Source organism: Stegodyphus dumicola, chromosome X2 (genome assembly GCF_044657685.1).
Source record: "Stegodyphus dumicola isolate Sdum_Otavi_A_Nest chromosome X2, ASM4465768v1".
In the NCBI taxonomy this organism is placed as follows: domain Eukaryota; kingdom Metazoa; phylum Arthropoda; class Arachnida; order Araneae; family Eresidae; genus Stegodyphus; species Stegodyphus dumicola.
This window is the reverse complement of record NC_140781.1, coordinates 111,388,761-111,410,398: the sequence shown is the minus strand read 5'-3', so window position 1 is coordinate 111,410,398 and position 21,638 is coordinate 111,388,761. Positions and strand designations below refer to the sequence as shown.

Here is a 21,638-nt window from a genome sequence, read left to right as displayed (position 1 = left end):
TAGATCAGGAGTAACAATGAATGGTCCTTGCCCCAGGAGTTGTTCGCCAGGACTTTCAAAAGATTCAGTGTCCTACAAGACTTCTTCCTTACAGGATATGTGGAAAGAAAGTCAATTTCTGGTCGAACATCACTTCTAAAAATTTTACTTCGGGTTCTACTGGAATCAGTGATCCTTCAAAATACAGCTCAGGCTCAGGATGGAGGTTGCGCTTCCTGCAAAAATGTATGCATACAGTCTTCTGTTTAGAAAAACTAAAGCCTTCTTTCTTTGACAATTCCTGGATCCTATTAAGAGCTATATCCTATTGCAGCTGCCTCTCTACATATCTCATGTCTGTACCTTGACAACAAATGTGAAGATCGTCAACATATAAGGAACCTGAAACCATAGGAGTTCTTTTAGAACACAGTTGATTTTTAAGCTGAACTATAATGCTTAGTACACAGCCTTGAAGCCCATCCTCTTCTTGAGAAAATACATACGAGATTACAGAGCCAATTCTCACTTGAAAAGTCCTACCCTTCAAGAAATTTTGCAAATATATCGGCAAGTTGCCTGCGTAATCCAATGGTGTAGAGATCAAGCAAAATCCCATGCCTCCATGTCTTATTGTATGCCTTTTCTATATAAAAAAACAGACACTAGATTTTTTTTTTGACAAAGGCTTTACGAATGGAGGTTTCCAAATGTAGCACATTATCAATAGTCGTTCTGCTTTTACGGAAACCACTTTGATATGGGTAAATTACTTTATTAATTTCTAAATAATAGACTAAGCAACAGTTCACCATTTTCTTAAAAAGCTTGCAAACACAGCTTGTACGAGTGATCGGTACGTTATTTTTTGGGATTCTTCGGATCTTTCCCTGGCCTAGGTATAGGAATGACAACAGCTTTCTTCCATGCATTGGGAAAATTATGCTCCTTCCACACCCAATTATATAAAGTGAGAAGGGCTTTCAATGACTTACAGGAAAAATGCTTCAGCATTTTGTAACTAATGCCAGCTGGACCCAGGCATGGCCAATGTATCTGTAACAAAGCTCTCCTTGGTTCTAGGAGGGAAAATTCACCGTTATAAGGCTCCAAGTTGTCACAGTTGAACTTGAAGCGGATAGTTTCAGCACGTTGCTTAGTGGACAGAAATGACTGTGAATAATTGTGACCATTAGAGGTTGCTGCAAATATTTCACCAAGAGCATTAGCAATTTCTTCCACAGTACTGATAGCTTCGCCATCTTTTTCCAGGATGGAAAGTGAGTGGTCTCAGTATATTCCACATGCTTTTCTCCTTCTCATACTCGTTTACTGGGTGTTGAAAGCATTATTCCAGACACATACGATATTCAGAAATCCCTCTTACTCTGCTGTCACACTTTTCGTGCATTTGCTTTCGCCTTTTTTGAAAGCAATGATAAAGTGGGACATTTTCGAAAATGTCTCCAAGCTTTTCTCTGTGTTCTCAGAGTTTCGTAGCATTTGTGGTTCCACCATGGTTTTGTGTATTTTGGAGACTTTGGAGAGCTCAAATGTATAGAGGGTGTAGCTGTTTGGATGATAATTTCAGTAACAGCTTTCCCTGCGTTCTTGACCGGCACATCATTCACAACTTCTTTTGTAAGTTGGGCGAGAGAGGAGAAAAGTTCCCAGTCCGCCTTTTCAAATATAAAATATGAGGGTCTTATAACGGGATTTGTTCTTCTTTTGTAAATGTTACGAATATAGGGAAATGATCACTGTTGTGAGGATCATCTCCAACACTAAATGTGCAGAAGGGCAACAGAGATGGTGAACAGATGGCAAGATCATGAGCGTGAAACGTCCTTTTTGGCTCATGGAAGTAGGTATCCTGACCATTATTGAGGAGACAATGGTAATGATCTTCAATCAACTGCTCAATTTGCCTACCTCGAGGATTTATATCACTACTTCCCCAAACCTAACTATATCCGTTGAAGTCTCAAATAATAATAAACGGCTCTGGCAGCTGCTCTATCAACTTATCCAGTTCTCTCTGATCCATAGTTTCATTCAAAGGCAGATATATGGAAACAACAAAAACTAATCCTTTAAAATTAATCTGTATAGCAACCGCATGAAGCGATGTTGCTAACAGAACGACAGTCGACGGATAGTCATGCGAGGTGAGAAGGCCTACATCCCCACAGACGCGTTCACTAACAACATTGTCCTTCCTCATAAATGAAAATCTAAGTTTGGCTTTTCGATTGGCTTTGAGATGTGTTTCCTGCAAAGCGAAGCAAACTGGCTCATGCTCATCAATTATGTTCTTGATATTCGAGAGACTCTGGTGGAAACCATGACATTTCCATGAGATAATGTTGGCCATTCTGAAAATTTATTTCTCTGATGTTGCTTCTTTGTTAGACAAGGAAGGAGAGTTTTTGGAAGTTTCAGTCCAGCTTCAACTTGCATATCATCAAAGTCAGAGCTCACACTTTCGAGTGAACTGTCACTTCGATTCCTATGCTTAACAATAAATGTTTTGGATTGTTTCACTGCTTTTGTTTGACTAGATGATGTGGGATTATTTTCTACTGATTTGTTCTTGGTATTTATTATGCCTGTTGTTTTGTTTTGAGAAGCGCTAGGTTTTGTTAGTTTGTTCTTTCCTGCATTATATTACTGTTATTTTAGAGGCTTTTTCTAGTTTATTATTTGTCTTTTTACATGGATTGCTTTAGTTTGGACGCCAACTGTTTTGAATTGTTTTGCAGCATCAGCATATGAAAGGTTTAAATGTGGCTGTGTACTACACATAATTCTCCTAGCTTCTGCATATGTTATGTTTTTGGTCATCTTCAGGAACTGTACTTCCTTCTCAGCTTTCCATTTAGGACAACAGCGAAAGAATGCTGCGTTCTCCCCTTTACAACTGACACACAGTGGCACAGCATTGCAATTATCACTGTCATGGTCCTTTACGGAGCAGTGAGCACACGTGGGTTTGCCTCAACAGGACATTTTTGAGTGGCCAAAGCACTGGCACTGGAAACATCGCATGGGGTTTGGGATGTATGGTCTTACTGGGCAATGAAGATACCTGGCATTTACACTTTTTTGGCAAATCAGGCATGTTGAAGGTCAGGATATCGTTTTGGGTATTTACCACTGGACCATCTTTGCGCATCTTGATTCGCTTAGCAGCACAGACATTTTGGGCAGAGAGCTCAGTTACAAATTCTTCCTCCAAGACGTCCAGCAGATCAAATTCAGACATTATTCTGCGAATATAGTTAAGGGTTTTACAAGCTGAGGCCTCTATCATGACAGCTCCTAGTTTCTTTAAAGCGGATAAGGTTCAATTAGAAGATCACCCGAGCAAAGTCGCTTGATGTTTTTGGGCTCACCAGCACAGGAATGCATAAGTTTATGTATATAAATGAGTGACATTTTTTAAATTTTGCCTGTTGTGTTAGTCAGAACTACAAATGAGGCAATGATTTTATTTCTTGAGAATTTTACATTTTTACATTTGTTTTTAATTTTTTGTTTAAAATTGAAACATTTTCAGATGAATTATGTTGGTTTAAGGTTTCCATATCAAAAGGCAAAATGATTCAGACCTGGCAGCCCCGCCCACCATGGAGTCCAACAAGGGGATGCAGAAAACTGCACCAGGGTTAACCGGGTTTATACGCAATCTGAAGCCCCCACAGTCAGCTCTCCCGAAAGCAGGAACTCCCAAAAGCTTATCTCCAACTGCCCTTAAGGACAAGTGACCAGCCGATTGACACTAGCAGGGACAACCAAGTGCTTTCAGCCACTTTCTCACTTTCAGCCTGAGCCTCTGAAAAGGAAAACCACAAGGGTGGAAGAAATAGAAATAGCACAGAGAAGGAGAGGTGAAAAGGAAAGGAGGAAAGATCACTAAGGGCTCCAGGGCTAGGGTACCTCGGGATTGCCACACCTATACTCACAGAAAGTGAGCCCCTGAGGGGCATGAAACATGGAGAAAAGCATGAAAAGTAGCCATACAATCAGCCTATTTGCATGAATTCCATAGTTTAACTACCAGCACTCAAAGCACTCAGCAATTTTAACCACTTGGTTACTGGTGGGGAAAGAGAAACACAAATTAGAAATTACAGAATTATAAATAAAATTTTTTTTTTATTGTATGTGTACAACATGTAAGTTTATGAAAGTACTTTGCATCAAAGCAATAGTCAATATCTGAAATATCGTCTCCTTGAATGCTTCAATAAAGCTTTCCTAGAATATCCCTATTTGAAGATTTTGTTATTATGGCCACTTTTACAAAGCAAATGCTTAATTTACACAGCAAAAGATAAAAAAATGTTGAAATGATTAACTTGAAGCATTATAGAAGTTTTTAATGTAATAAAGCAACATTATATGGATGACAGAAGAAAGATGACTATTTTACTTTCATAGCATTTCTGAGAAGTAGAAAGAATACTGCCAAAATATTAAAATAACTAAAGACTACATGCCTTTACACTCAAAGCAGAACTTTAATAACAATGCGGTATATTTGTTAATCCAGTGAATAATAATAATTAAGTCTGCTGGATACTTTAGTAAAAGAAATAAAAACTTTAGTCATATTTCTTAAAATCCACGAGAAATAAAAATTCTGAATACTGGGATAAGTAAATAATTATTGGCAATGATGAATTAAACAAGTTGAAGACCAGAATTAACTTCAAAACGTGAACTTAATTTCAATGATAGAACATAGCAGAATTAACCAGTTATTTCTAATTTCAGGCTTTACTATAATTTCTCCTTTCTTTTTGTTCACCAGAATGCAAATCAGGAAGTATTTAAACAAAGGTTTTTGATCTGTAAGATAGAGCATGTTTCCGCCTCTTGAGGCCACATTACTCTGCAGCTCTGACTCTCTCTGTTCTGAGCTTTGTGTTATAACTGCCAGCACTTAAATTGTAATGGTGGTTAAAGTTTTGAGCCAACTTAAAATGAAATTCAACTGTGTTGACTTCAACTACTAGACTCAGTTTAAATTTTGAGTCTGACTACATTAGTTGCAATTGTCAGAAGGATGATAGTGTAAGCACGATATGTGCATTTATATAAAAGTTCTGTTTTAATAAAAAGGTTATTTTAACTTTTCAAGGTCTCTATAGTTAATTCAGACACAGTGATAATCTGCTCTAGATCTGTTAAGAGAGTGGAACTAGTTTATGCTCCTAAAGCAAGCCAAACTCTACAAAATATACGTCACCAACTGAAAAGGTACGATTTTACTGACCTTGTAAAATGTTAGCACAAATATGTTGCTAGTTCAAAATGGAATTAAAAATTATCAGCACAAAATTTAACCTTCAAAATAATTTTAAATTCTGCTTAAGTAATGGCCTTAAGCATAAGCATTCTGCTATTAAAGTGTGCCTCTAGTGGCTGCATAACTGCCTTTAAATATTAGAAACAGCTTCTCAAAACCCACACTTGCAGACTTTCAAATATACTTAGGAAAATTTTGAATATACAATTCAAAAATAAAAGTTTAAATAAAATAAGAGCTAAAATAAGTAGTATAAGGTAAATCGGAGGGGGGGGGGAAATCAGGCCACAAGTTAGAAACTCGTAAGAAAAAGATTAAACTCCATTTTTAAAGTAAATAGTAATCAAACAAAACACCAGAATTTTTTTTTTAATTTCATAAAATAGTAAGTGCGAGATTATTTCTGCAGCATCTTTTTCTCTTCATGCAAATATCAGCTGAGCTATTTATTTCAATTACAGAAAAAATATCACTCACTCAGATGGATGATAGTGTAAGCACTCACTCACTCACTCACGCACGCAAAAAAAAATTAATACCTGAAATAAAATAATATTTTTATACGAGGGCAATCCCCAAAAAAAGGTCTATATATTTTTAGATATACAAAGAACCGTTTATTTTCTATAATTGCAACATCACTTTAAAGATTGAAGAATGCTTTATTTTTCAACATAATCGCCATTTCGGTCGATGCATTTTTGTAGACGCTGTGGCAGTTTTACAATGCCCATGTCATACCAGCTTGCCGCCATGCCCTTCAGGAAGCGTCAATCGAGTCCAAGAAGTTGTCCTTTTCGTCTCCATAGTGGCGAAGAGATTCGCGGGAAGAATCAACCCGTTGCCGTTTGTGGTCTTCTGTCAGCATATATGGCACCCACCTTGCACACACCTTCCAATATTGCAACTTTTCCGTTAAAATCCTGTGGATGGTGCTTCTGGAAACCTCAGGAACCAAAATGCAGAGAGCATCCAGAGTGATCCTCCGATCTTTACGCATGAGTTCCTCAACTTTTGCGATTGTCTCGTCGGCAATTGACGGCCTCCCGCTCCTTTCTTCGTCATGAATTTCAGTAGGACCGGCTGTAAACTCTCTACACCACTTGCGAACGTTTTTGACATCCATGCACGACTGTCCATACACTTCCGTCAATAGGCGGTGAATTTCAAACGGTTTAACACCTTTTGCATTCAAAAATCGAATAACTGTGCACACTCCGCGGCAACGTTTATCGGGAGCTCCATTTCGAATGGCTGCCAAGCCAAGACTGAGCATCCTAGCGAAGCGCCTGCGTGCTTATGTGGTAGCGGAGAAGGCACCACTCATAACAATGTTGCCAACAACCGTATTAAAACTTTCTGTACGTCCCCAAAAAATAGGAGACCTTTTTTTTGGGATTGCCCTCGTAGTTTGTTTGACCCATTTATATTCTTGCCATCATTTTCAGAGACAAAAGGTGTCTGAGCACTTCACAGAAATACTTGTTTTTTCCTCCCGAATGGCAGGCACTTGCCTTTTTTCAGCATTGACCACCCCTTAGGCCAAAAGTAGTAGCTATTTTATTGTGGAAACACATAATAGGTGGCCACCATTACCTCCTATGAGCGGACAGACAATTTACATCCATATCTTCTCCGGGCCCTTTGGTATCGCAGTTGGCTTCCCTAACCACTATACCGTCTGGGTAGCTTAGTTCTGGGAAATACTTTACCTTACAAGAACTTATGAAAACTGCCTACATTATGCTTAAAAGTATTGTGAGTTAATGATTAATAGCAAAAATTCCAAGAATTTAAAAAAGAGTTAAACAAATACACTTATTGTAACAATAAAAAGAAAAAATTCATAAATGGATATTTAAGATACATACCCAGCAGTTTTTATCTGACTCCACCATCTGAAGCTATTAAAAACCCTGAGTTTCCCATTTCCAGCAAGAGGCATTAATATATCTTGTTCTAATCTGATACAATCTTTTCCACTTCCTGTTATATCCAGCGGTTCATCGCTTAAAAAAAAAAAAAAAAAAAAGAGCATCATAATCCAGTAATCAGTATGAATTAAAATTTGTAGAGCCCTTCCTACCTTTGATAAAATTCATCTAGTTCTGGTATTTTTACTTTCATTTAAAAAAATCCCAAATGAGAGCAAAAATATACTGTGAAAATTTTATATAAAATGTTTAAAAAATACATTATAAGCTGGAATTATTTTTTTAAGCTGTATATTTTAAAATTTTACCAAAATTGACTTTTTAAAATTTATGATGATTTTTTTGAATGATATAAGTGGTAAATCCATAATTAGGATACTTTGATAATCATACATACATAAAAACTTAATAAGGGTGTGAGTTTTTTTATTCAAAAATTAAAAAAAATCATAAACATAAGCAAGAAAAATCTACCTAGTCCATTTAAAAAGACTATCCATTTTCAGTGACTACAGTTCATTAGAAACAAAAACCTTTCCTTCTTACAAGTGCATTTACATAAAATTTTTGCAAGAAACACCAATTCAAAATCTTTCTATGTAGCACATTTCTTCTTTTCTTATGAACATGTCTCTTATTAATCTCAATAATAAAATAAATAATTAAATTAGTAGGAGAAAAAGAAAGCAAAATGCAACTTTCTCATCTTTAATTTCAAAATTAAGATTTAATCATTTATGATTTTTTAGTAATTTACTAAGTGAAATTTATTTATTCCAAGCCTGTCAATTAAATGAATTATTAACTCAGAACTACTTCAAGCTGTTATTACTAAATAGTCCTAATTTTTGAGAACAAAAAATATCCAGCTTGAAGTATAATTCGTTATAGCATAACAAGAGAAATTTCTGGTTTAGTGCAGGCTTTTTCACCTGCCATAACATTAAACCTATGTGATATACACACTAATAGGCAAAAAGTAAGCAATAAATTCATTTTTAGCATACAACCATAAAATTGTTGAAAAGAAATTTTTAGGATCAGTACAATGAAAAGCTAACTCAGCAGAAAGGTGATGCATATACAAACCTCAGCACCATGATATTACAGGGTATGTCAGTATATATACAAAGCATGAGAAGTCGGCAGAGTGCAGGGCAACTTAAAAAGAAGAAAGGAAGGTGTGTTTCCATGCAATCTTCTACAAATGAAAGAGAGGCTGTATGTGCAGTATGGTTACAAGAAATCACAAGGACACCTTTATACTAGGTAGAATGATTGGCAAGCTTAAAGAAGAGAATAATTTTACATGTCTAGTTAAAGAGTTTGGAACTGATAAAAGTATTATTTGACAAGCTTGGAAAGCCTCCCAAATGACAGGTACAGCTGTAGGAAAGGTTGATGCTGGCTAGCCAATGAAAACATCAGTGACTGATGACAAATATCATCCTGCAGGTAAAAAAAGAGATCAAACTAGACAGCAGACAACATTGCTCAGCAGCTGCAAATGGCAAAGAGACAACATGTGCCACCATTTACAGTGGCCAGACAACTTCACAAAGGTAGCCTATTTGCCCAGTGTTCTAAAAACTACATACCGCTGACAGCAGCCCTTTGGCAGCACCCCTTACAGAAGTGTAAAGAAGACAAAGAGTGGACACTTCATCACTGGAGTTATGCCCTCTTTACCAAAGAAAGTTGTTTCAATCTGACAAATGATTCTCGGTGCCAGTTGATATGGAGAGAGGTAGAAACATGTTTTCATCCCACTAACATCAGGGAAAGAGACCACTGGGGTGGCCCTCGCATGCTTGTAGGGAGAGCTGTTATAATGAAAAGATGGATGGAGCTTCACACTTTTGAAAGAGGCTCAATTACCGGAGATTGTTACTGTGAAGAATTATCTTCCCCAAGGCGCATCTTTTTTGGAATGTCTGTCATTGGATCTTGATTTTGTTTTTTATGGATGACAATGCATGACCACACAGGACTCATGTTGTGGAGATCCTGGAAGGTGAGGATATCAATGAAATGGATTGGCAAGCATGTTCCATTGATTTAAATCCCATTGACTATGTGTGGGATACTTTAAGGAGATGCCTGGCAGCACCATCTTACCTTTCAGAGAACATCAAACAAATGAAATAGATGCTCCTTGAAAAATGGGATTGGTTTGGTTTATTTAATTATCATTAAGCACTTGGGGACTACCTGCCTATGAGAGGAGGGATGCCTTTTGTGGAGTATTTTCTAAGAAAAACTGGCTCACATACACATGACAAAAACCATGAAAATGTTCATGCACTCAACCTGTTCATTGGGATTTGACCCCCGGATCGAACTACAAGTGTTCAGCGACTTAACAGCTCAGCCACTGTGGGCCACCAAGAATTATAGACTATCTGGTGGTGAGTATGACAGATGGTATAACACAATCATTGCAGTTAGGGGAGGTAATATCCCTTACTAAGGCTTTTTGGTTTGTTGCTCTCCCTTTTTTCCAGACAGTTTTTTGTACAAATGTCATTCTATCGATAGAGTCTTTTTCTATTTGTTCGGTACTTGGGGGCATTTGACCTACACTTTTTTTGTTACTATACTTTCCTTATCCTTTAAGTACTATATTGTGCCTCTGTATATGAATTTAATGTTGTCTAGTTAACATTTTTGCAGAACAACAGCCCAAATCAGGAAAGTTGCTAACATTTATACTTATATTGTGTACTGGGGCATTCGAAAAGTTCTGCTGTTTTTTTATATTCAGCTGTGCTTTCTGCTTATTATGGTACTACTGACAAGGAGTAACCTAGATGGAAGCAGATGTTTAAATAGCAACTCTTCTGCTCACACTGAATAATTCTAATATGTGTTACAATGCAATTTTTCTTTCAGCACGTGTTAAGAATAGAGAATCCAAAAACTAATTTTATAATATTTTGCTCTTTTATTAAAAAAACATACATACTAATCAGAGTCTTCATAAAATTTGTACTGTTTATGGAAACTACTGCTTCAGATGACACAATTCGATGGTGGTTTTGAGAATTTAAGCGTGGCAATTTTTACCTCAAAGGTGGTGCTTACTCAGGATGACCATCCTCTGTAAATATGGACCTATTAAAAGAAGCTATGGTTTAAAATAAGTTTTATACTGTTCAGGAACTATCAGACAATCCAAATGTTCCAAAACCTTCTGTAGATGATCATTTGAAAAAGATTAGGTATATAAGCCACTATGATGTATGGGTATCCCACATTTTACCACAGCAAAATATACCTGCCCAAACTCGTTTTTTGAAATGGCTCATTATCACAGATGAAATGTATGGAATAAATGTTACATGAAAAACATGATGGAATAGTCAGAAAAGCTTCCTTCAGTAACATCCAGAGGGAGCTCTGAACCAAAAATGGTAATGTTTTGAATATGATGCGATTACAAAGGAATTGTATACTATAAATTACTGCTACCAAATCAGACAAAATCATAAAAATACTGTTCCCAAATGACACTTTTAAAACCAGAAATTTAAGCAGTGCGCCCAGAACTGACCAATCATTGAGGTTGTACCTTCCATCCTGACAATGCCTGGCTTCAATGAATGTAATAAAATAAAATGAATACTGTGTATGGCTGAGATGTTTTGTGTCACTCCCTCCATATTCACCAGACCTTGCCCATTGGATTTCATCTCTTTAGGCTATTCCAAAATTCCTAAACTATCTGGAAATAACTTCTTTGGACACTGTCTCAAAGAGTACCTCAATAATTTCTTTCAAATAAATAAACTATAAAAAAAGGAATTTACCAGCTGCTGAAGAGACGCCAAAAAGTCATAGAAAAAATGGTGCTCATGTAATTCAATCAAATTTTTGCTACTAATTATACACATCCCCTCTCCTGAAAAATCGGCAACTAATTTTTCACCAAGCTAAGACGTGAAAAATAACATCTGTTTTAGAAATGGTGATGCTTTAAGAAAAAGCAATTAACAAAATAAAAAATGCAAAAATATCCATAATAAAATACTTGTTCTCCCCATGCACGCATTGATCTGTTTTAGCTTCAGAAAACGCCACAAAATTATATTCATTCAGCAATGTGCAAAAATTTCTACTGTTTAAGAAGTACAACTTCATGAAATAGGAACATTGCATTTTCTGCTGTTGGGCAAAATGCCATTTTTCAGAAGAAATGCAATGCTTTCTTTTTTAATCAACTGGGAAACTCCATAGTCCCATTACAATTCCTTACAAGGAAAAAAATTGCACTTTAATGCAGCAAAATGAAACAGTAATCAGAATGACTTTCAAATTTGAAGCTGGAAAACAGCTCTCGTCTGCTGCATGTGCATACCTAGGTTGTTACATAAATACGTTTTGGTGACTTAGACAATGAAAAAGAACTTTCTGGATGACTCAATACCCATACCATTAATAAATTAAGCAGGGAAAGCTGATTTGACCCCACAATACAAGGATTCACAGAAACTTTCATATTATCTTACATTTTTACTCTGTTTTCTTTATTTAAACACTGAATCAAGCATATGTGAGTCTCACTCTCTTTGCAGATGAGTCCTAATTCAGCCTAATGATTGAGTCTTGAAGTATTTTCATCTAAAGAGAACCAGAGATCCATCACTTCTCATCTGAGAAAGAGAGCAGTATGGCAGCATAGATTTGATCATGTGGGCAGGCAAGATGTTGGACACACAAACCTTCAAGCCTTTCACAGAGTTTGTGATAGCTGTGAGGCCACAGGGACTCATTTCCAAATCACTTTATGAGAGATATATGACTGTTACAGTGGACCATATCCCTATAAATTTTACGCACAACATGTTTGTACCAAGACAGTTGTAGTTTATTATTATTATTATTATTATTATTATTATATATATATATATATATCTACAACTGACTGTTCCAGAGATAAGGGAACAAATGTTAAAATTCTCTCAAACTAGCCTTTGCTTCAGACTAAGGGATAACTCGCTTCCAGTCTAAGAGGCTCTGCAAGGCATTAACAGAAGCTTTTTGACAGAGTAGAAACTTGCATACCTCGAGACTGATGTGCATAGTTCAATGAAGTCACATTCCTAAAAGTTTCGATATCTGCATACTGCACTCAACAAAGAGCAAGCTTCATATACCTAGTTCAATGTGAAAATATTCATTTCATGCTTTTGCTTGAGGCAGGAGAGTGCAGCTTAATGAAATAATAAACTGAAAGGAACACAAGAGTTGTATTTAAAAATGTATACATATAATAGTATTACGAATTTTTATTTTAAAACAAAACTATCCCAATATTATTTCCGCACAATATGCTGCTGAAAAATTAATCAATTGTAGACAAAATGTACAGAATTTAGAACCAAATTCACAAAGGCATCAAAGAAATAAAATTCAATATCAATAAAATCCAAAATATCAACAAACTATCACCAAACCAGAATTCCAGACTACTACAGATATGTGAAATACAAAAATTACGAAATATAGGAACAAGGAATGCAATCAAAATCTGATTCATTTAGATCCCCCCAGGAAAAACAGCATGTTTCTGTTCATCCAAAATTGGCTGATGATCCATTCCAAGTTATTTAATTATGATAGTTTACCTGAACATTCTGAATGTCTCCCTGATGCAGAGGAATTCCAAAAATTAAATAAAAATATATAAAAACAAATCAACATAAAATTAAGTCACCATCCAATACAGTAAAAGAAAGACACACTTTACTAAAATGGAAACTAAAATTAATATGTAATAATACAAAATATACATAAAAAGTAACAGGGAACATTGATTTCAGAACTTACCATTGAGCAAACAAAGAAAAAAAAAGAAATTCAAAAGTAGATGCCAATGGTAGCCAGTTTGGCGTTATTGGCAAAACAAATTGGTGATGGCAAGCTCGAAATCTCACAAAAGGTGAATTTAAAGCAAGTAATTTTCAATTTCTTAGATTTTGGAAATCATTAAAGTAATGCAAGAAAGGATTAAAAAGAAACAAAGCTTAGAAAAGAATATAATCTTTACATCATGGGCTTATCACAATGAGTTAGAATAAAGTAGGCTCTCTGTTAATAAAAGTATAGTCAAGAAAAATTGTACAGTAATACAAACGATACTATAAAATTCGTTAAAGCATCTTTCTTTATCTTCCTCTATTTGAGCTTTCCGATAAAAAATTCACTATTAAAATAATAATAATAATAAAAAAACTGTACATGGTGTGGACCACTCCAGTTTTTTTAAGTAGACTGTTGATGAAATTAATTGGAATTGCATTTTCTTGTAAAATTTTAGGTGCATGCATTCTTTTTCAGCCAGCAGGGTTGCACGAGAAAATTTGACACATGGCTGCAATATAAAATCGTTTCCTAAAACTGGAATTTCTGTGAATTCTATAATTATAGTGAACTTCAGGTAACCTGACTTCCTGCATTTTCCTGTATTTTTGAGGCCTTTGTCATGTGTTTCGCCTCAATTTAGAGAATGAGTCTACATATAAATATAATTCAGGAGGACATCCTAGAATTTTCATGAATCCAGTAACATTCCTTACATAATTCAAACAGCTTTCTTTGCAGAAATGAGACCTGAAGTAACACAGCCAAAACTAGAGGTAATTAAAAATTCCATACTTATTTAAATCATATTGACTGAGTTCATTGCTATGATATTGTGTATTATATATTTGTTTAACTTTTGCACTTAAGAGTATATTTTGTGTGCAACTGGATTTGTGTCCACACATTTTATACAGAAGTACTTACTGCACAGAAATGTAGATCTTCCAATTTTGAATCCAACAACATTTAAATTGTACACACTATGGGTTGTTATGGTAGCATAAACTAATTCCTGTTCTAGAGCAAATTATTCCTTCATCTAGAAAGAATCATAGAGTCTTGAAAAAGGTTCTAAGACAGCTTTTTTATTAAATCAGAACTGGGACATAAATGCACAACTTATGCTTACAAATCAGCTAACTACTTGTGGCAATGTAACTTAAAGCAACAAAATTCAAACTAGAAACTAAGTCTAGTCGCCAAGGGCTACACAAATTATTTAATGCAAAGTTGGCTCAAACTTCTCATTGGCATAACAATTTCAATGTCAGCAACTATTCTGCAAAGCGAAGTGAAAGTAGAAAACTAACTGTTGGTATTCTACAGATATTATAACTTTATAACAGAAATTATGAACTTAATATTGAAGAGGAAATAAATGGATCCACTTGTTACATGACTGTGGATGTTGGTGCCAATGGTGCTATTTTGAAATCTGATAGAGTGCCGAAAATAGAGTGCAATCTGCTACATATGGCTCTCTTTTGACTCTACATGAGAAAATGAATCTACATATCAGTCTGATTCTGTACATATGAGCACAAAGTCCATATAGTTGATAAAACACCCATGCATGCTAGGACTCAACTTTTTGAAGAAATATAGATTTTGTATAAATATTAAAGATAAGCATTTAAATCATGAGGAATTTTTAACAAAGTAATAAGAATGTTTGGAAGGGGTGAAAATCGAGTGTGTTTCTACAAAATAATTTGCTCATGATAATGTGAATGTAGTAAATAAAAATTGCCCACAACTGCCTACAGATCTAAGTCTATATGGTTTTGTAGTCATCCATTCCAGCAAAACAAATGCATGAAAAAAACTTAATCTGAAATATATCAATGTTCTTTTCATGTTTACAGTTCCAGCAGTGTTTCAATACCTTATTTTTAATGCTCTCTCACCTTGATAAACAAAGAGATTTTAATATCCCAAGTCCTTTTAGTTTTATACAAGGAAAAGACAAGAGCCAGTCTTCAACATTCATTTTCTAACACTCAGTATAGTCATTTTACTTTACAGCTAGAAAATACTAAAAATTAGAGAAGAGAAATATATATATATATCCTTACCGATAATAATATTCCTGTTGCTTTTGCTTAAACACAGCAGCTAAATATGAAAATATATCTACAGAACACAAGTAGACCCCACAATTTATTAAATTGCTGACAAAAGTTGAAGGCTTCTCAACATAATGCATAATCTGAAAAAAAAAAAAAAAAAAAAAAAAAAAAAAAATTATTATTATTTTTTAACCATTAAAAAAATGAAAAAAAAAAAGGTCCCTGCTTTAATTAAATTTTATTAAAAATAACACAGTAATTTCACTGACATCATCACATTCAATGATCCTGCCGCCTCTTAACTGCATATCACCAACCACAAAAAGAAGTATATTTTAAATTTAAAACCAAAAGAAGGACCTGGTTTTAAATGTAGAAATTCCATAACATAAATCAAAAATAATAGTTAAAATAAGGTAAAATGTAACTAAAATTTATACTCAAGCAAAGCTAACCTGAAAACACAAGAAAATGTGACATACATCTGCACAGAAACACATTTCATACGAATACTTTAGCAAAAAGCTTAAATCACTCTACATTGTTTAGCTCTCCACGTATAGCTCGATATTCATACTCTCCAGTCTTAAATATTGCATTTTTTAAACATTTCTCTGTCTACATTTATTACTATTCACGTTTTTAACAATAATTCTTAAATAATACAAGTATTTTAATTGCTTTCTGATGTTTCAAATTATACATAATATGGTGCACACGATTTATTCAGACATAATTTGCAAGTTAAAAATGCATAACAGTTTTACTTTTAGATGAATTTAATTTTTAACCAATATGTTACAAATATTTTTACGGAAATTCTGTAATAAAACAGAAAATATAAAGTTTGTATAAAAGATAAACCTATTTTGCTTTAATATTAAATTACATTCATGGCAAAAAGTTAAGTATTTGAAATGAAAAAAAAAAAAAAAAAACATTTTAGCTATTTATAAATATTACAAATTGTTTATAACTACCTGAGAAATAAATCTAGTACTGCTACTTTTAATCACTTATTATTATTATGCAAAGTTTTTTTGTGTGTGATTGATTAACTGAAACATGACCCAAAATATAATCCAACTTGACGCACTCTACAGAAAATGCAGTTTTCTTTAAATATTTTCATTCTTCCTATCTTCAAACGACACATCGTGCAAAAAAAAAAAAAAAAAAAAAAAAAAAAAAAAAAAAAAAAATGACTTCTAGGCTCCTTTTTTAAATAGGATTTGGTGGCATACGGGTGTCTAAATCCCTTTCTACAAAATGAATATAACCCATGCTAGCAATGCAATGTTTTGATGGAATTGTTTTGAAACTTTTACACAAATTCTCTACAATGAAATGGACTCTGTAGAGACACCTATTGTCGAAACAATGAACACTGTACACAGAAAGAGTGGGATACAGACTATGACCATAACATAGTAAACATAAATAAAAAAAAAATTAAATATGTAAATTTACTTAATTAGACAAATGCAGCAATACTTCTGTTTAATGCAAATTTACAAGTGACATCACAGTTGAGAGCATAGACAGAACTTCAAAAACCTGTATAAAAAACCAATTCGAATAGGTAAATCCACTTAATTAGACAAATGCAGCAATACTTCTGTTTAATACAAATTTACACGCGAAATCACAGCAGAGAGAGAAGAGAGAGAGAGAACAACCATGCAACATTCGTACTGGCCAGCACTAGGGAGGGTACCTCGGTAAATTTGAAATCGCACAAACCTTTAGCATTACTGACTGAGCCTTTTGTTAATGAAAAGAGGACGCAACAGAAAAGAGCCAAAATCTAAATTACCAAACTGCCACAATATTTAGTACCTTTAACAGGGTTCGTAGCCACACTTTAGTTAAAAAAATAAGCACCTATAAGCACTTTTCAAGCACATTTTAAGGAAAAAATAAGCACCTGTCTAATTACACTATACACAACTGCATAACCTAAAAAAAAAAAAATTAGACTTGTAACTTAAAATATGAGCAATGCAATATTTGTTAAGAGAATGAGCACCTCAACCATGGAAAACAATTTTTTTTTTAATTTTAAATGACAGTTCAATTTACAGAATTAGTTTATAATGAGAGAAAAAAAAAACAACTATGCAGAACTAAACTATATTACAAGATTTAATGATGAAATTTCAGTTCAAAATATAGAAAATAAATAAGCCATATTAATTGCATTCATTTGGCACATAATAATAAATACAATTTATTTTTCGACTCATATTAATATTTAAATAATTTAACTTAAATCAAAATTCTGAACATTTTCTAAATTTTCATTGCATAACAGTTTTCCTTTAACATATACTCCAAGCAAAGTAATTTAAGTAAAAAAAAAAAGGCACATTTCTGAAATCAGAAGGTGAGAAATTGCTTCATGCAGTCATCCTTTAACAGTAAAAGCTTAACTAACGTGCATACTCGGAAATTGCCGAATATTCCGGATAGTAACTGGAAAAAGAGGAGTGGGGGAGATTGTAGCCGTTCTTTAGATTTCTCAGCTAAATAAAAGATTTTGACATTTTGATATGTGCATCATATAAAAATAAACCAACGGAACTGAGAAATATTCTGCTTAGAAAGCACAGTAAACATAAGCAAATCTCAGACTGAACATCAAAATTAATTATCTCTGCAAAATACAGCAAACGTTATTGCGCAATACATGCGGGGTAATTCTTCCACATGTGATATTACGCAATTGGAATCAACAGCTGCCGGTATTCGAAGAATAAAGAACTAAATAAAGGAAAAGAAAGAGACTTATTAATCTGGGGTGTTTCTGATTCTAATTTTCAACAGACAGTCTTAAATTTCCGGAAGAGAATCAATCTTCGCTTAGGTTGGGTAGACCGCAAAAACGTTTTGTCCTATTCAATCGAGATTGGACAGTGACAAACCTCTCAACCTCCATACTGTATAATGTATTAGCAGAAAAAAAAAATGAAATTATTTTGACTATTCAATTACTTTCCTTTTATTCAAGCCATTCCAAATATTATTCCTTAGAAATCTGTGTAAAAACATGCCCATTTTTTGGAAGTTTATACTTCACCAGTTACTGAAACTATATTATTATAAATATTCATGCATATACTCATAATATAAGCATAACGATCATAATAAACATGAATATGAACTGACCATGTGGAACGAGAATGCAAATTATTAAAATCTTAATAGAAATTCAAACGTGTGTATTTGGGTGGGAGGACCGAATTGGAATTTGGAAAGAATACCAAATGTACCGGAATTTTCTACCGTTTTCGCAATTTTTTGACCAATAGAATGACGTGCACCTGTCTGTACTCTCGCGCGCACCATAGGTTACATTAATGCAGAGAAAGGGGGAAAGCAATTTCCGGGAGTATGATTCACCATCTGACGTTGCATATAAGGAATAAAAGTTGTTTATTTAGTTTCGGCTTTGGTACGGGGAAAAAATGCGCGTTCATTAAAAAAAGGATTTAAAAAAAGCACTAAAAGCAAAAAATAAGCACTAAAAAAAAATAATAAGGGGCTTTAAAGAAAAAGTAAGCACCTATAAGGGCCTTTATATTTTATTTTCAAATATAAGGACTTATAAGCACTTGTATGGACTGCTACAAACCCTGTTTAAAAATAAAAAATTTAAAAAAAAGAAAAAGGAAATTTTAAATGTAAAGTATTAAAACTAGAGCAATTTTTCTAAAAGTTATGAAAAATTCATCGAAACTGATAGATAAGACTTAAATTTTGCTAATAAACTCTAACCAAAAAATTTCCTCTACAGCCAGGCACCATCGATCTCCCCCCCCCTAAATTCTATTTTAGAAATTTATTTCTATTTGACTGGACCAAAGGAATGCTATAGATAGGCTCTATTGTTTCTAGTAGCACTGAAACAGAAGTAGATGAAATCTCTACAAAAATAAGTGGATTCCTCCAGATTTATAGATTTTAATTAAAGCAGATTTTTTCTCCCAGAATATAACCCCTTTTTTAAATGTCTTATTCATACCTCTTTTCTTTCCCTATGCAGAATTTCCAGATAACAGTGAGTGGAAGCATCGACTTTATGAATTTTGTACTTCAAACTTCTTGAAGGTTGTGTTTTTGTTGCATTAGATCAAAGTACAGCTTTTAATATTAAGGATGAAATTCAAGAAACCCCTTATTTTCAGTGCAAATAGACTGTACTTTGTTAATAACACTTAATTGAAAGATTATGTGAAAATGCAATAAGCTATTCTGAAACTTTTGTTCCGTAGTGGCCATTGTTTGTTTCTTATTCATATCTATTTGCAATGGCTTTGTTACGAGCTGCATGGTTTGAATTCTATATTCATCCAAAATGTTAATTCTCACTTTGAATGGCAGTCTCACTAAAGAGATGCAAATGTCATACCACAAAAATACCAAAATTACACTCAAATCAAGGACTTTTGGACTGTACAAAACCCTGAAGGGTAGATGTTACATATTTGTTAAATGTACTTGGTTAATGCTAAAGAAAAGTATATTGTCTTCGCAATACAGCATTGAAGAAACAGACTTAAATTGGATTGTTACAGTCATGTAATAATAATTAAAATATTATTAATAAAGATGAATACATCTTAAGATTTCATTATTTTAGTTATAATAAAAATGCAACAGCATGGTAAACACCTTTAAAACTGGATTATGCAATGATAAAAATTTCACATTTCTTCATCCACAATTATTTTGTGCAAAATATTTTAATTAAAGTTAATTCTCATCCTGTATTACAGGAATTTTTCCTCAGTAACACATTAAATAAGATTTAGAAACAAATATATCTTCATTGATTTATTTAGTTACTTGCTGATAAGAAACAGGCTTTTATAAATGAAATTAAATAATCTTATTAATTGCCAATTGACAAAAACATGTTTTTTATGTTTCTGATTTTTAACTAAAAAGTGTCTATTTTTAACTAAAAGCAAATAGCTGAAAACAATAATACTTTTCTAAAGCGTTAAAAACTTTGGGTACTTTACATGCAAGCTAAGATTGAAACCCAGACCACAGCACATCTACATATACAATTATACGGGGCACTCATAAGACCTTTATTTAATCCCACTAAAACATGTTTAAACAGAAAAATTTTTATACAACACAGCTAAATTATAGGGACTATTATCAACATTTTTTTTGAAAAATTTGATAGAAATATTAAAATTTATGAAAAAAATTCAATTTTCTTAAATTAATTTTTCAAATTCATTTAATTTTGCAGGCCTTTAATATTCTAGGAACCAAGCAAATAATTAACTTTGTAAAATTCATAATATTTAAAATGATGCAAAACAACAAACTGTGCAATAACTTAAACTTTGAACTATATATCAAAAAAGCTGAGTAAGTAAACGCATCAACAAAATTACCAGCTATTTCATCTGAAAGATATGTTGGAAGATCACGTAATAAATAATGTGGTGATACTTCAAAATAAACTATAAAAACACAAAAACATTAGTATAAATCAGAACTTTTTTTTTATGGCTCACAACTTACATTCCGAGCATTTTACTATGAGAAGTATTCAGTTATACTTCTACTAATATTTTTATGTCTGGTATTTTAACAATGTATTTTATTCATTATACATACCTGCAGTAAACTGCTTATATGATTAACATTTTGAAAGAGCTACAAACACCATAATCATACTTCAAAATATGGCTGTGTACTTGACCAAACTCTTGGTTTTCAAGAAATAACAGCAAATTTGAACAATATATTTGAAAGATGGGAAATATAAATAAGTTTGGTTTCGTTTGGTTTGGTTTATTTAATTACGGCAAACCACACTAGGGCTATCTGCCTAAAAGGAGGTATGCCTTCGTGGAGGACTTCTCAGGGAAACTGGTTCGTATACATGTTATGTATGGGAAAAACCACGAAAACGCCCATGCAGCCAGCCTATTCTCAGGATTCGAAACCTCGGACCGAACTACCAGGAAATATAAATAAAACATTGGTGATTTTATTTTGATTTTAAACTATAATAAACAAGTATTACAATTAAAATTTTCAGAAAAAATTCAGAATTAAAATTTAGCATCATATTACCATAAAGTATTTGCAAAGAACATTATAACATTGATACAGTCAAAAGCCATTAATCCGGACTCGTCGGGACTTCAGCGATTTCGGATTATAGATCATCAGTTTAAATCTGGTAAGATGGCATGCAGAAATTATAAAATTAAAAATATGAAACCGTAATTTATGAAATAAAGAACAATTACGATCTAAAGTGTATCAAAATTTACAAAAAAAAAGCTTAAAATTTATTTGTTTACTTCATTAAACATTTCTTTCAATGTAAGCTGTTTAAGTTGCTTCGTTTTTTATGTGATAATACTTTCTCTTTAATTCTATAAACAGACATAATTTCTTGTTCAGTTACAAAGTTCCGCTGTTCAAGTCCTATAATTGCTG

At 33.4% G+C, this 21,638-nt stretch overlaps 1 protein-coding gene across 2 annotated transcripts in view; it reads right to left on the bottom strand.

Annotated features, from left to right (window-relative positions):
• Positions 1-21,638, bottom strand: part of Gmppa (GDP-mannose pyrophosphorylase A) — a 100,302-nt gene that overhangs the window by 35,454 nt on the left and 43,210 nt on the right. For both annotated transcript variants that reach the window (XM_085809421.1, XM_085809422.1), the window contains exons 5-6: positions 15,168-15,301; positions 7,165-7,302 (exon numbers count right to left, since the gene is read on the bottom strand). In XM_085809421.1, coding sequence (XP_085665547.1) covers positions 7,165-7,302; positions 15,168-15,301 — 272 coding nt within the window. The remainder of the gene's footprint in view (positions 1-7,164; positions 7,303-15,167; positions 15,302-21,638) is intronic.